The sequence below is a fragment of the Melospiza melodia genome, unplaced genomic scaffold, assembly GCF_035770615.1.
Source record: "Melospiza melodia melodia isolate bMelMel2 unplaced genomic scaffold, bMelMel2.pri scaffold_246, whole genome shotgun sequence".
Classification (NCBI taxonomy): Eukaryota; Metazoa; Chordata; class Aves; order Passeriformes; family Passerellidae; genus Melospiza; species Melospiza melodia.
In genome coordinates, this window is record NW_026948572.1 from 56346 (window position 1) to 70838 (window position 14493).

The following is a 14493-nucleotide window of genomic DNA, read 5'->3' on the forward strand; positions in this document are numbered from 1 at the left end:
ATGTCCCAGCCCGTCCCTGGTGGCACCCGAGGTGTCCCCGAGCCCTCGCTGAGGGTCCCAGGAGGGTCCCGGTGCCATCTCCGCCCCTTTGGAGATGCCACCACCGCGTGTCCCCGTGCCCGCCCCAGAAGGTCCCCGTGTCATTTCTGTCCCCCTGGAGCTGGCCCGTGTCCCCCCCCGAGGGGCTCCAGGGGCCACCGCCGCCCTCTCCAGGTGTCACTTTGTCACCTGCACGTCCCCTGAGGGCCGCCAGGTGTCCCCTCCAGGTGCCACCAACCAGGTCGCCTCCAACTCTGTCACCTCCGCGTCCCGTCCAGGGGGTCCCCCCGCACCTCCAGGTGCCGCCTCCAGGTGTGTCCCACCTGTCCCCTCCCGTGTCCCCGCCCCCGCTTGGCCTTGGCTCCGCCCCCTTCCCCCCCCCCCCCCGTATATAAATCTATTTTGTTGCGCGGGAGATGTTTAATTTTTTATTATTAATTATATCGAGGATAATTATTGTTCGTGCCGTGTTCGTGCCCACCCGGGGGTCTCACCGCCCCCCCCCTCCCCCCCTCTCGGGGGTCTCTGCCCCTCCCCCACCCCCCCCCCCGGTCCGCGCTCGTTCCGCAACCCCCCCCCCCCCAAACGTGGCCAATAAAAGCTTGAGCGGCTCCCGCGGCCCCCGTGGTGTTTTTGGGGTGAATCGGGGAGGTTTTGGGGGGTCTGGGGGAGGTTTTGTGGGGTCTGGGGGAGATTTTGGGAGGTTTGGGGGAGGTTTTGGGGGTTTGGGGGGGTCTGGGTGAGATTTTGGGAGGTTTGGGGGAGGTTTTGGGGGTTTTGGGGGGTCTGGGGAGGTTTTGGGGGGTCTGGGGGAGATTTTGGGAGGTTTGGGGGAGATTTTGGGGGGTTTTGGGGGGTTCTGGGGGAAATGCCCCCGCTCGCCTGCAGTTCCGGCAGTGACCGCCAGGGGGGAGCGCGGGGAGAGGAACCGAGCGGGGGGCGCTCCCAGTTTGGGGGGGGGCGCTCCCAGTTTGGGGATTCTCTCCCAGTTTGGGGGATTCTCTCCCAGTTTGGTGTCAATTCTCTCCCAGTTCGGGAGATCCTGATCCCGGTTTTCAGGATCTCTCCCAGTTTTCGGGACTCCTTTCCCAGTTTCGGGACTCCTTTCCAGTTTTTGGGATTTGCCCCCAGTTTTTTTGGGATCCTCTCCCAATTTGTTTGTCCCAAATGTCCCAAAGTGTCCCGCGCCCCCTCCCAGCCTCGGTGTCCCCCCCTCCCGTCCCCCCTTTCCCGGCGCCCCCGTTCCTTTGCCGAGGCTGTCACCCCTCCCCAAATATCCCCAAAGTGTCCCCAAATATCCCCAAAGTGTCCCCAAACTGTCCCAAAAGTGTCCCCAAACTGTCCAAATTGTCCCCAAACTGTCCCAAAGTGTTCCAAACTGTCCCCAAACTGCCCCAAACTGTCCCAAACTGTCCTCCAAGTGTCCCAAACTGTCCCAAAGTGTCCCCAAACTGTCCCCAAACTGCCCCAAACTGTCCCAAACTGTCCTCCAAGTGTCCCAAACTGTCCCAAAGTGTCCCCAAACTGTCCCCAAAGTGTCCCCAAACTGTCCCCAAAGCGTGCCCCCCCCCCGCCCGGCGCCCCGTTCCCTTTCCCGGGGCCGCCGCTTCCGCCGCCGCCGCCGCTCCGGGGCTGACCCGGCGCCCCCGCTCCCGCTCCCGGTGCCGGTCCCGCCCTCGCCCCGGTCGCTCCGGGTATTTTTAGCTGTCGCCGCTGTCGCCTCTTCCTGCCTGGATCCCGATTTATTCCTGACCCGGGACAGGGGGGGGGACACACCCAAGTGTCGCCTCCCCCCCCCCCCCCCCCCCCGAATGTCCCCAGGGCTGTCCCCAAGCCCGGCAGGAGCCGCGGGAGGGGACGCGGTGGGGACTGTCCCCAAAGTGTCCCCAGGAACAGCAAGGCCACCACTGATTTATGGCAGCATTTACACACTGCGACAAACTGGGACAAACTGGGACCAACTGGGATGAACTGGGACGAACTGGGATGAACTGGGACCAACTGGGACGAACTGGGATGAACTGGGACTCAGGGATTCGGGGTGTTCCCGCGCCAGGAGATGTCCCCAACCTGTCCCCAAAGTGTCCCCAAGACAACAACACCTCCATTGATTTATGCAGCATTTACACACTGGGACCAACTGGGATGAACTGGGACGAACTGGGACGAACTGGGATGAACTGGGACCAACTGGGACGAACTGGGACGAACTGGGACTCAGGGATTCGGGGTGTTCCCGCGCAGGAGATGTCCCCAACCTGTCCCAAAGTGTCCCCAAGAACAACAACACCACCATTGATTTATGGCAGCATTTACACACTGGGACCAACTGGGGCGAACTGGGACCAACTGGGACAAACTGGGACCAACTGGGACCAACTGGGACTCAGGGATTTGGGGTGTTCCCGCCCGGGGGGATGTCCCCAAAGTGTCCCCAAGAACAACAACACCTCCATTGATTTATGGCATCATTTACACACTGGGACCAACTGGGGCGAACCGGGACGAACCGGGACGAGCCGGGACAAACCGGGAGGGGTCCCCCTGCCGGGCCCGTCACGGGGGCGGCCTGGCGGGGCCGCGGCGCGGGAGCCGCGGCAGCCGCAGCTGGAACGGGAGGCAGCGCACCGGGCGCGGCGCCGCCAGCTCGGCGAAGACGCGCGGCACCGGGGCGGCGCCGGGCCCGGTTCCGGTTCCGAGCCCCCGCCAGGTCCTGCAGCACCCCCAGGATCTCCCGGCGGGGCCCTGAGCCCGCAGGCCCCGCGCGTCCAGCAGCGCGGCCACGTGTCTGCGCCTAAGGGGACAGCGAGGGGACAATGAGGGGGGCAATAACGGGGGAACAATAACGGGACAATAACGGACAATAATGGGACAATGGCCACGTGTCTGCACCTAAGGGGACAGCGAGGGGGACAGTGAGGGGACAGCGAGGGGACAATAACGGGACAATGGCCCGGTCTGCGCCTGCGGGGACAGCGAGGGGACAATAACGGGACAATGAGGGGACAATAACGGGACAGTGAGGGGACAGTGAGGGGACTATAACGGGACAATAACGGGACAATGAGGGGACAATAATGGGACAGTGAGGGGACAATAACGGACAGTGAGGGGACAGTGAGGGGACAATAACGGGACAGTGAGGGGACAATAACGGGACAGTGAGGGGACAGTGAGGGGACTATAACGGGACAATAACGGGACAATGAGGGGACAATAATGGGACAGTGAGGGGACAATAACGGGACAGTGAGGGACAGTGAGGGGACTATAACGGGACAATAACGGGACAATAACGGGACAGTGAGGGGACAGCGAGGGGACAATAACGGGACAATGGCCACGTGTCTGCACCTGCAGGGACAGCGAGGGGACAATGGCACAACGAGGAGACAACAACGGACAATGACACCAGGGTGACAGCGAGGGACAATAACGGGGACAGTGAGGGGACAGTGAGGGGACAATACGGGACAATAACGGGACAATGAGGGGACAATAATGGGACAGTGAGGGGACAATAACGGGGACAGTGAGGGGACAGTGAGGGGACTATAACGGGACAATAACGGGACAATAACGGGACAATGAGGGGACAATAACGGGGACAATAACGGACAATGGCCACGTGTCTGCGCCTGCGGGGACAGCGAGGGGACAATGGCACAACGAGGAGACAACAACGGGAACAATGACACCAGGGTGACAGCGAGGGGACAATAACGGGGACAGTGGCACCGGGGGGACAATAACGGGGACACACCGGGGGGGGACAGCGAGGGGACAAAACCGGGAGGACAATAACGGGACAATGGCGCCGGGGGGGACAATAACGGGGACAACACCGGGGGTCAGCGGTGACAAAACCCCCCCGGAGCCGCGGCTGGGGCGGATTTTGGGCTCCGGCACCCCCAGGGTTCGCCCTGCCCCGATTTTCGGGGTCCCAGCCCCCAAATTTCGGGTTTAACCCCCCCAAGTCCCCCCTGTGCCCATGGCTGTCGCCATCCCCGGTGTCCCCGCGCATGTCCCCGGTGCCGGCTCGGGGCGGGGCCGCTGGCGCTCGGCCGGGGCCGTTTCCCGGCGGGGGCAGCGGGGCGGGCGCTGCCGGGAAGGGCCGGAGGGGCCGCGTCCGGTCCGGCCCCGCTCGGTCCCCCCGGGAGCGGCCGCGTCCGGTGCGGGCCCGCCGGGAAGGGCGGGGCAGCGCCGCGGTGTCACCCTCGGTTGTGTCACCCCGTCCGTGTCACCTCCTGGCTGTGGCACCCCCGCGGTGCCATCCCCGCGGTGTCACCCGCGGTTGTGTCACCCTCGCGGGGGTCCTGCAGCGTCACCCGGCCGTGTCACCCTGGTGCCATCCCTGGTTGTGTCGCCCCTATGGTGTCACCCCAGTGCCACCCCCGCGGTGCCACCCTCGTGTCCCCAGACCCACCGGACGTCGGGGAAGTCCCTGGCCAGGGCCCCGACCTCCATCTGCAGCGCGGCCGTGTCCTCCAGCACCAGCAGCTCCCGCAGCCGCGGCACCACCGAGTCCAGCCAGGGCGACGCCGAGTCCTGGGCACGGTGGGGACACCGCGGTGAGCGGCCGCGGCCGGGGCGGCCACCCGGTGTGGCACTGGTCGATGTCCCAGGGGTGCCACCCGGTGTGGCACTGGTCGATGTCCCAGGGTGTCACCCAACATGGCACCCAACGATGTCCCAGGGGTGTCACCCAACAGAGAAACCCAACACCCAGCGATGTCCCATGGGTGCCACCCGGTGTGGCACTGGTCGATGTCCCATGGGTGCCACCCAGTGTGGCACTGGTCGATGTCCCAGGGTGTCACCCAACATGGCACCCAACGATGTCCCATGAATGTCACCCAGTGTGGCAGTGGTCAATGTCACCCAACACCCAACGATGTCCCATGGGTGCCACCCAACCCAACACCGATCAAGGTGCCAGGGATGTCACCCAACCCATTAATGTCCCACGGGCGTCGCTCCACCCAATGATGTCACAGAGGTGTCACCCAACGTGGCACTGGTCAATGTCCCATGGGTGCCGCCCAGCCCAACGACCCAACACCCAACGATGTCCCGTGGGTGTCACCAAACCCAGCAGGGTCCCACAGATGTCACCCATCCGAATCGCCAGCGATGTCCCATGGGCGCCACCCAACCCAACCCAACCCAACCCAACCCAACAATGTCCCACAGGTGTCACCCAACCCAACCCCGTGATGTCCCATGGGTGTCACCCAACCCAACCCCGTGATGTCCCATGGGCGCCACCCAACCCAACCCCATGATGTCCCATGGGTGTCACCCACACGTGTCCCCCCTCCCACGGCCCTGGGTGGTCCCCGGGGGTCCCGGGGGTCTCACCAGGCGCGTGAAGAGCTCCCGGAGCTGCCGGGCCTCGTCCCCGAGCCGGGCGGCCACGCGGGCGCGCGCCTTGGCCGAGGCGCACACCAGGCGCCCCTGCAGCAGCGGCCGCACGTACTCGATGAGAACGCGGCGGTGCAGCTCGCTGACCAGCACCTGGCACGGCAGAAAGGTGTCACCACCACCTGGGGCCACGCCTGGTGGTGGCACCGTGGCCGTGGCGTCGCCTGGAGGGGCCACTATGCCCTTGGTGTCACCCAGTGGTCATTGCACCCATGGTGTCACCTGGAGCAGCGCCTGGTGATGTCACTGTGCCCACCTGGGGCCGCACCTGGTGGTGGCACCGTGGCCATGGTGTGACACGGAGCCACACCTGGTGGTGGCACCACACCTGTGGTGTCACCCAAAGCAGCACCCAGCAATGGCGCCGTGCCCACGGTGTCACCTGGAGTGGCACCCAATGGCGGCACTGCGGCCACCACGCCCATGGTGTCACCTGGAGCAGCACCTGGGCGTGGCCACCGTGCCCACCTTGGAGCCACGCCTGGTGGTGGCACTGCAGCCACCGTGCCCGTGGTGTCACCTGGAGCCACACCCGACAACGTCACCCAACTCCAATTCACACTGATGTCCCAGCGTCCCACAGCTGTTACCCAGCCCCTGATGTCCTGGTGTCCCCAGGTGTCCCAGGTGTCCCAGGTGTCCCCAGGTGTCCCCAGGTGTCCCCAGCTGTCCCAGCTGTCCCAGGTGTCCCCAGGTGTCCCAGGTGTCACACCTGGTGTGGCTCGGGGTGCAGCGGCCGCAGGGTCTGCGCGAAGCCGGTCACGAGCATCACGATGGCGTCGAAGGCGTCCGAGCTCGTCAGCCACTTGCGCTTCATCAGCTTCCCGAAGTGCGGCTGGGGGACGCGGGGACGCGGGGACGTCACCACGGGGGGCGCCCGGGCTGGCGCCCGCTGGTGGCACCGGCGATGGTGGGCACCGTGTGCCGTGGGTGTCACCAGCACAACCCAACCAACCCAACCCAACCCAACCCAACCCAACCCAACCAACCCAACCCAACCAACCCAACCCAACCAACCCAACCCAACCCAACCCAACCCAGCACCTGGTGATGGGCACCGTGTCCCATGGGTGCCACCAGCACAACCCAACCAACCCAACCCAACCAACCCAACCCAACCAACCCAACCCAGCACCCGATGATGGGCACCGTGTGCCGTGGGTGTCACCAGCACAACCCAACCAACCCAACCCAACCAACCCAACCCAACCCAACCCAACCCAGCACCCGATGATGGGCACCGTGTCCCATGGGTGTCACCAGCACAACCCAACCCAGAACCTCATGATGGCCACCGTGTCCCACAATTGTCACCCAACCCAACACCCAATGATGGCCATGATGTCCCAATGTTGTCACCTGATGATGGCCACCACGTCCCAGAAGTGTCACCAACCCAACCCAACCCAACCCAACGGCGGCCACCACGTCCCACAGTTGTCACCAACCCAACCCAACCCAACCCAACCCAACCACGGCCACCACGTCCCAGAAGTGTCACCAACCCAACCCAACCCAACCCAACCCAACGGCGGCCACCACGTCCCACAGTTGTCACCAACCCAACCCAACCCAACCCAACCCAACGGCGGCCACCACGTCCCACAGTTGTCACCAACCCCACGCCCCCAGGTGTCCCCTGCCACCCCCGGCGCCACCTTGAGCTCCTCGAAGAGCCGCCGCGTCAGGAGGTGGCCGCACGCCCGCGTCACCCTGTCCAGCGCCGCGTGCGCCTGCCGCCGCGGCCCCTCGCTCTCGGCGTGCCCGAACTGCGCCAGCCGCTCCGCGAACGCCCTGGCGGCGACACCGGGTGACGCCGGGGTGACATCACGGCGTCACCCCCCCCCCCCCCGGGGACACCTGGGACGGGTGCGGCGGCCTCACCTGAGCGGCGGGCAGCAGTTGGCCAGGGCGATGGCGCGGCCGGGCGTGGCCTCGGGGGGCGGCGCCTCACCGGGCGCGTCCAGGAACCGCTCGACCTTGCGCTGGAAGCTGGAAGGGGACGGCGGCGTCACCGGGGCGCGGTGGTGGCACTGCCGGGGGGCGGCATCATCCCGCGGGGGATGTGGCCTTCGGGTCACCTGGCGCGTCCCCGTGTCCCCCAGGGTGTCCCCAGCGTGTCCCCAGGGTGTCCCCATGTCCTGTGTCACATCCTGGTGTCCCCAAGGTGTCCCCAAGGTGTCCCTGGGTGTCCCCAGGGTGTCCCCATGTCCTGTGTCACATCCTGGTGTCCCCAAGGTGTCCCCAGGGTGTCCCCAGGGTGTCCCCAGGGTGTCCCCATGTCCCTGCAGCCCTGGCCTCGTCCTGCGTCACATCCTGGTGTCCCCACGTCCCCCAGAGTGTCCCCAAGGTGTCCCCTGAATGTCCCCAGGGGCGTCCCCACCGTGTCCCCATGTCCTGTCCTCTGTCACATCCCGGTGTCCCCAGGGTGTCCCCATGTCCCGTTCTGTGTCACATCCCGGTGTTCCCACATCTCCCAAGGTTTTCCCAATGTCCCCAAGGTGTCCCCAAGGTGTCCCCAGGTGTCCCCCAGGTGTCCCCCAGGTGTCCCCAAGGTGTCCCCAGGTGTCCCCCAGGTGTCCCCATGTCCCCAGGTGTCCCCAGGTGTCCCCAGGTGTCCCACCTGTGCAGGAAGGCCACCAGCACTCCCAGCAGGCTGTGCGCCATCTCCCAGTGTCCCCAAGGTGTCCCCATGTCCCCCATGTCCCCCAGGTGTCCCCCAGGTGTCCCCCAGGTGTCCCCAAGGTGTCCCCAGGTGTCCCCCAGGTGTCCCCATGTCCCCCAGGTGTCCCCCAGGTGTCCCCAGGTGTCCCACCTGTGCAGGAAGGCCACCAGCACTCCCAGCAGGCTGTGCGCCATCTCCCAGTGTCCCCAAGGTGTCCCCATGTCCCCCATGTCCCCCAGGTGTCCCCAGGTGTCCCCAGGTGTGCCCAGGTGTCCCCCAGGTGTCCCCAGGTGTCCCCCAGGTGTCCCCAGGTGTCCCCAAGGTGTCCCCAGGTGTCCCCCAGGTGTCCCCAGGTGTCCCCCAGGTGTCCCCAGGTGTCCCCAGGTGTCCCCAGGTGTCCCACCTGTGCAGGAAGGCCACCAGCACTCCCAGCAGGCTGTGCGCCATCTCCCAGTGTCCCCAAGGTGTCCCCATGTCCCCCATGTCCCCCAGGTGTCCCCCAGGTGTCCCCAGGTGTGCCCAGGTGTCCCCAAGGTGTCCCCCAGGTGTCCCCCAGGTGTCCCCAGGTGTCCCCCAGGTGTCCCCCAGGTGTCCCCAGGTGTCCCACCTGTGCAGGAAGGCCACCAGCACTCCCAGCAGGCTGTGCGCCATCTCCCGGCCGAACTCGGGGGTCACCTGGGGGGCTCGGTCCACGTGCGCCCGCAGCAGCTGCGGGGACAGGGACAGCGTGGGGACAGGGACAGCATGGGGACAGGGACAGCGTGGGGACAGGGACAGCGTGGGGACAGGGACAGCGTGGGGACAGGGACAGGGACAGCGTGGGGGCAGGGACAGCGTGGGGACAGGGACAGGGACAGCGTGGGGGCAGGGACAGCGTGGGGACAGGGACAGGGACAGCGTGGGGACAGGGACAGCGTGGGGACAGGGACAGGGACAGTGTGGGGACAGGGACAGGGACAGGGACAGTGTGGGGACAGGGACAGCGTGGGGACAGGGACAGGGACAGCGTGGGGGCAGGGACAGCGTGGGGACAGGGACAGGGACAGCGTGGGGACAGGGACAGTGTGGGGACAGGGACAGTGTGGGGACAGGGACAGGGACAGGGACAGTGTGGGGACAGGGACAGCGTGGGGACAGGGACAGTGTGGGGACAGGGACAGGGACAGGGACAGTGTGGGGACAGGGACAGCGTGGGGACAGGGACAGCGTGGGGACAGGGACAGGGACAGCGTGGGGACAGGGACAGGGACAGCATGGGGACAGGGACAGGGACAGGGACAGCGTGGGGACAGGGACAGGGACAGCGTGGGGACAGGGACAGGGACAGCATGGGGACAGGGACAGGGACAGGGACAGCGTGGGGACAGGGACAGCGTGGGGACAGGGACAGCGTGGGGACAGGGACAGCATGGGGACAGGGACAGGGACAGCATGGGGACAGGGACAGGGACAGGGACAGCGTGGGGACAGGGACAGCGTGGGGACAGGGACAGGGACAGCATGGGGACAGGGACAGGGACAGGGACAGCGTGGGGACAGGGACAGCGTGGGGACAGGGACAGGGACAGCATGGGGACAGGGACAGGGACAGGGACAGCGTGGGGACAGGGACAGCATGGGGACAGGGACAGGGACAGGGACAGCGTGGGGACAGGGACAGCATGGGGACAGGGACAGGGACAGCGTGGGGACAGGGACAGAGTGGGGACCGGGACAGCGTGGGGACAGGGACACTGTGGGGACAGGGACAGCGTGGGGACAGGGACAGGGACAGGGACAGCGTGGGGACAGGGACAGCGTGGGGACAGGGACAGGGACAGCGTGGGGACAGGGACAGGGACAGGGACAGCGTGGGGACAGGGACAGTGCCACCATGGGGACAGGGACAGCGTGGGGACAGGGACAGCGTGGGGACAGGGACAGGGACAGCGTGGGGACAGGGACAGCGTGGGGACATGGACAGCGTGGGGACAGGGACAGCATGGGGACAGGGACAGTGTGGGGACAGGGACAGGGACAGCGTGGGGACAGGGACAGGGACAGCGTGGGGACAGGGACAGGGACAGGGACAGGGACAGCGTGGGGACAGGGACAGCGTGGGGACAGGGACAGGGACAGCGTGGGGACAGGGACAGCGTGGGGACAGGGACAGTGTGGGGACAGGGACAGGGACAGCGTGGGGACAGGGACAGCGTGGGGACAGGGACAGTGTGGGGACAGGGACAGGGACAGGGACAGCGTGGGGACAGGGACACCGTGGGGACAGGGACAGCGTGGGGACAGGGACAGCGTGGGGACAGAGACAGTGTGGGGACAGGGACAGCGTGGGGACATGGACAGCGTGGGGACAGTGCCATCATGGGGACAGGGACACCATGGGGACAGGGACAGTGCCACCATGGGGACAGGGACACCATGGGGACAGGGACACCGTGGGTCTGGGGACATGGCCACCATGGCTGTGGGGACAAGGCCATGATGTCCCCTGAGTTGTGGGGACAAGGACGCCACAGGTGTGGGGACACAACCACGGTGGCGTCCCCTGAGGCATGGTGACACCGCCACTGCCACAGTGTCCCCTTGGCCACCACTGTCCCCTCACGGCTGTCACTGCCACCGTGTCCCCAGCTGCCACCCCAGGGGACAGGGACAAGGTGGTGGCACTGCCACACGCAGATGGGGACAGGGACAATCCCTGGTGGTGGCACTGCCACACCCCGGTGCCACCCCAGGGGACAGGGACAAACCCCGGTGACACGCGTGGCCAGCCCGTCCTCCATGTCCTGGCTGGTGACATCCTCGGGCCACCTGTCCTCGCTGAGCTGCAGCTCCTGCGCCACGGCCACCTCCACCTTGGCCTGCCGGGGGACATTGGGGACACCGTGGGCACGCCGCTGTCCCCAAATGTCCCCACAATGTCCCCAATGTCCCCCCAGTGTCCCCAGTGTCCCCAATCTCCCAATGTCCCCAATCCCCCCAATGTCCCCAATGTCCCCAATGTCCCCAATGCCCCCAGTGTCCTCAATGTCCCCAATCCCTGCAGTGTCCTCAATGTCCCCTCAATGTCCCCAATGTTCCCAATGTCCCCGATGTCCCCGATGTCCCCAATGTCCCCCTGATGTCCCCAATGTCCCCAATATCCCCCCAATGTCCTCAATGTCCCCAATGTTCCCAATGTCCCCGATGTCCCCGATGTCCCCACTGTCCCCACCTTCACCGCGGCAATGCAGGATCTCTCCAGGTCCCGCTGGGTCTCGGGGGGCAGGAGGGGCCCCAATTCCTGCGCCCGCAGCAGCGCCCCCACCTCGGGGTGCCCCAGAACCTCCCTGGGGACAGTGGGGACATTGGGGACATTGGGGACATCAGGGACATTGGGGACATTGGGGACATTGGAGGGATTGGGGACACTGGGGACAGTGGGGACATCGGGGACGTGGGGCAGACTTTGAGGTTCCCGGGTGTCTCACCTGGGGTGGGCGTCGCTACAGGGCACATTTTGGGGCAGCCATTTCTATGGGGCAGATTTTGGGGTGTCTCACCTGAGCTGGGTGTGTCTGTGAGCACATTCCCGGGTGTCTCACCTGGGCTGGGTGTGTCTGTGAGCACATTTCTGGGTGTCTCACCTGAGCTGGGTGTGTCTGTGAGCACATTCCTGGGTGTCTCACCTGGGGTGGGCGTCGCTACGGGGCACATTTTGGGGCAGCCATTTCTATGGGGCAGATTTTGGGGTGTCTCACCTGAGCTGGGTGTGTCTGTGAGCACATTCCTGGGTGTCTCACCTGGGGTAGGCGTTGCTATGGGGCACATTTGGGGGCAGCCATTTCTATGGGGCAGATTTTGGGGTGTCTCACCTGGGGTGGGCGTACCTGTGAGCACATTTCTGGGCGTCTCACCTGGGGTAGGCGTTGCTGTGCCAGTCCAGCAGCAGGTACATCTCGGCCACGTCCAGCGGCCGCTGCGCCAGCGCCGTCACCTGCTGCCCCAGCGCGCGGTGGTACCCGCGGGCGTAGACCCCCGTGGCCCCCCACTCGGGCGGGTACTCGGGGGCCACGCGGCCCCTCACGACCCCCAGGTCCCCCACCACCCTCGCGGCCAGCGCGGCCAGCCTGGCCCCCAGCCCGCCCGCCGGCGCCACCTGCGCCAGCCGCTCCCCGGCCGCCCGGGCCACGGCTTCGTGCCAGCGCCGCCGCAGCGCCCGCGGCCGCCCCGGGCGCGCCCCCGGCGGGCACCGAGCGTCCGCCGCCTCCTCCTGCTCCAGCACGGCCACCACGGCGCGCAGCGGCGCCAGCGCGGCGGGCGGCGGCGACGCCACCGACTCGGCCACCACGGCCCAGAGCTGCGACAGCAGCGCCCGGTACAGCAGGGCCACGTCCCGGGCGCGGCGGCCGCCGGCGGGCACCGGGGACGGCGGCGGGGACGAGGAGGAGGAGGAGGATGGCGGGGACGGGGAGGAAGGAGCGGGCGAGGGAGGGCGCGACGGGGACAGCGAGCACTCGGCCTCCAGCGCGATGATCTGGGCGTCCGCGGCCACCAGGTGCCGGCGCTGGATGAGCTCCAGGATCTCCAGCACTGCGGGGACACGGAGGGGACACCGGGGTGGCACCGTGGGCGCAGGGCCACCTCTGGTGTCACCATGCCCGTGTCACCATGCCCGTGTCCCCTGTCACCATCCCCGTGTCCCCCATTCCCGCGTCCCTGTCGCCATCCCCGTGTCCCTGTCACCATCCCCGTGTGCGTCCCCTGTCACCATCCCCATGTCCCCCATCCCCGTGTCACCATCCCTGTGTCCCTGTCACCATCCCCGTGTCACCCTGTCCCTGTGTCCCATCCGCTGTCCCTAAGCCCCCTGTTCACCTCATGTCCCTAAATCCCCTGCCCCTCTGTCCCTTGTCACCATCCCCGTGTCCCTGTCCCTGTGTCCCATCCCCTTGTCCCTGTGTCCCCATCCCCTTGTCCTCATGTCCCCTGTCACCATCCCTGTGTCCCCATGTCCCTGTGTCCCCATCCCCTTGTCCTCCTGTCCCTTGTCACCGCCCCTGTGTCCCCGTCCCTGTGTCCCCTGTTCCCATCCCCATGTCCCCGTCCCTCTCTCCCCTGTCCTCCTGTCCCTTGTCACCGTCCCCTGTCCCTGACCCCCTGACCCCGTGACCCCATGACCCCATGCCCTGTCCCCATCAATGTCCCCAAGCCCCCCTGGTGTCCCCACTCACCGGACAGCAGCTCCCGGTCCCTGTCCCGGTCCCTGTCCCCAAGCCCCCCCGTGTCCCCCTGTCCCCCGCTGTCCCCTCGGTGTCCCCCCGGTGTCCCCACTCACCGGACAGCGGCTCCCGGTCCCTGTCCCTCTCAGTGTCCCCAAGCCCCCCGATGTCCCCTCAATGTCCCCAAGCCCGGACTCACCGGACAGCGGCTCCCGGTCCCTGTCCCGGTCCCTGTCCCCAAGCCCCCCCGTGTCCCCCTGTCCCCCGCTGTCCCCTCGGTGTCCCCCTGTCCCCACTCACCAGACAGCGGCTCCCGGTCCCTGTGCCCCATTGTCCCCAATCCCCCCGGTGTCCCCGGTGTCCCCAATCCCCCCGGTGTCCCCACTCACCGGACAGCGGCTCCCGGTGCCTCTCCCGCTCCCCGCCGCCGTCCCTGTCCCTGTCCCCTCGATGTCCCCTCAATGTCCCCGTGTCCCTCCCTGTCCCCACTCACCGGACAGCGGCTCCCGGTGGCTCTCCCGGTCCCTGTCCCCCATTGTCCCCAATCCCCCCGGTGTCCCCGGTGTCCCCGGTGTCCCTAATCCCCCCGGTGTCCCCACTCACCGGACAGCGGCTCCCGGTGCCTCTCCCGCTCCCCGCCGCCGTCCCGCTCTCTCCCGCCGCTCTCCCGCCGCTCCCCCGCCGCTCCCTCGGCGCCGTCCCCCGCCGGTGCCTCCGCCGGCGCCCCCCGCTCGGCGCCGCGCTGTCCCCACGGGCCCAGGGCCAGCCTCAGCAGCGACCCCCGCTTGCCGCCCCCCGCCTCCTCCGGGGCTCTCCGCGCCGCCCCCGCGTCCTCGGAGCGGCGCCGCCCGCGGGGGTCGCGGAGGCGGCGGAGGCCGAAGGGCCCCCCCAGGTGCCCCCCCAGGTGCCCCCCCAGCCCCACCAGCCCGCCCAGGGTGGCGCGGCGGCGGCGGCGACCCTCGGGGTCCGCCGAGAACGGGTCCCGGTCCGGCTCCTCCGGGGGTCTCCGCAGCAGCGGCATGGCCGGGGGGCGCCGGGGACACCGGGGGGGATCGGGGGGACACCGGGGGGACAGCGGAGGGGACAGCGAGGGGACAGCGGAGGGGACAGCGGGGATAGCACCGAGGGGACAGCGGGGATGGCACCGGGGGGATCGGGGGGACACCG

General features: G+C 67.3%; 1 protein-coding gene across 1 annotated transcript; it reads right to left on the minus strand.

Moving 5' to 3' along the window:
- Positions 1 to 2595: 2595 nt before the first annotated feature.
- Positions 2596 to 14347, minus strand: EXOC3L2 (exocyst complex component 3 like 2). Its single transcript, XM_063182470.1, has 11 exons — positions 13930 to 14347; positions 12022 to 12697; positions 11340 to 11454; positions 10876 to 10986; positions 8736 to 8836; positions 7348 to 7455; positions 7122 to 7257; positions 6176 to 6298; positions 5401 to 5556; positions 4466 to 4587; positions 2596 to 2833 (listed from the first exon to the last, which is right to left on the minus strand). The coding sequence occupies exons 1-11, from the start codon at positions 14345 to 14347 to the stop codon at positions 2596 to 2598; spliced, it is 2304 nt and encodes a 767-aa protein (XP_063038540.1).
- Between the last annotated feature and the right edge of the window lie 146 nt (positions 14348 to 14493).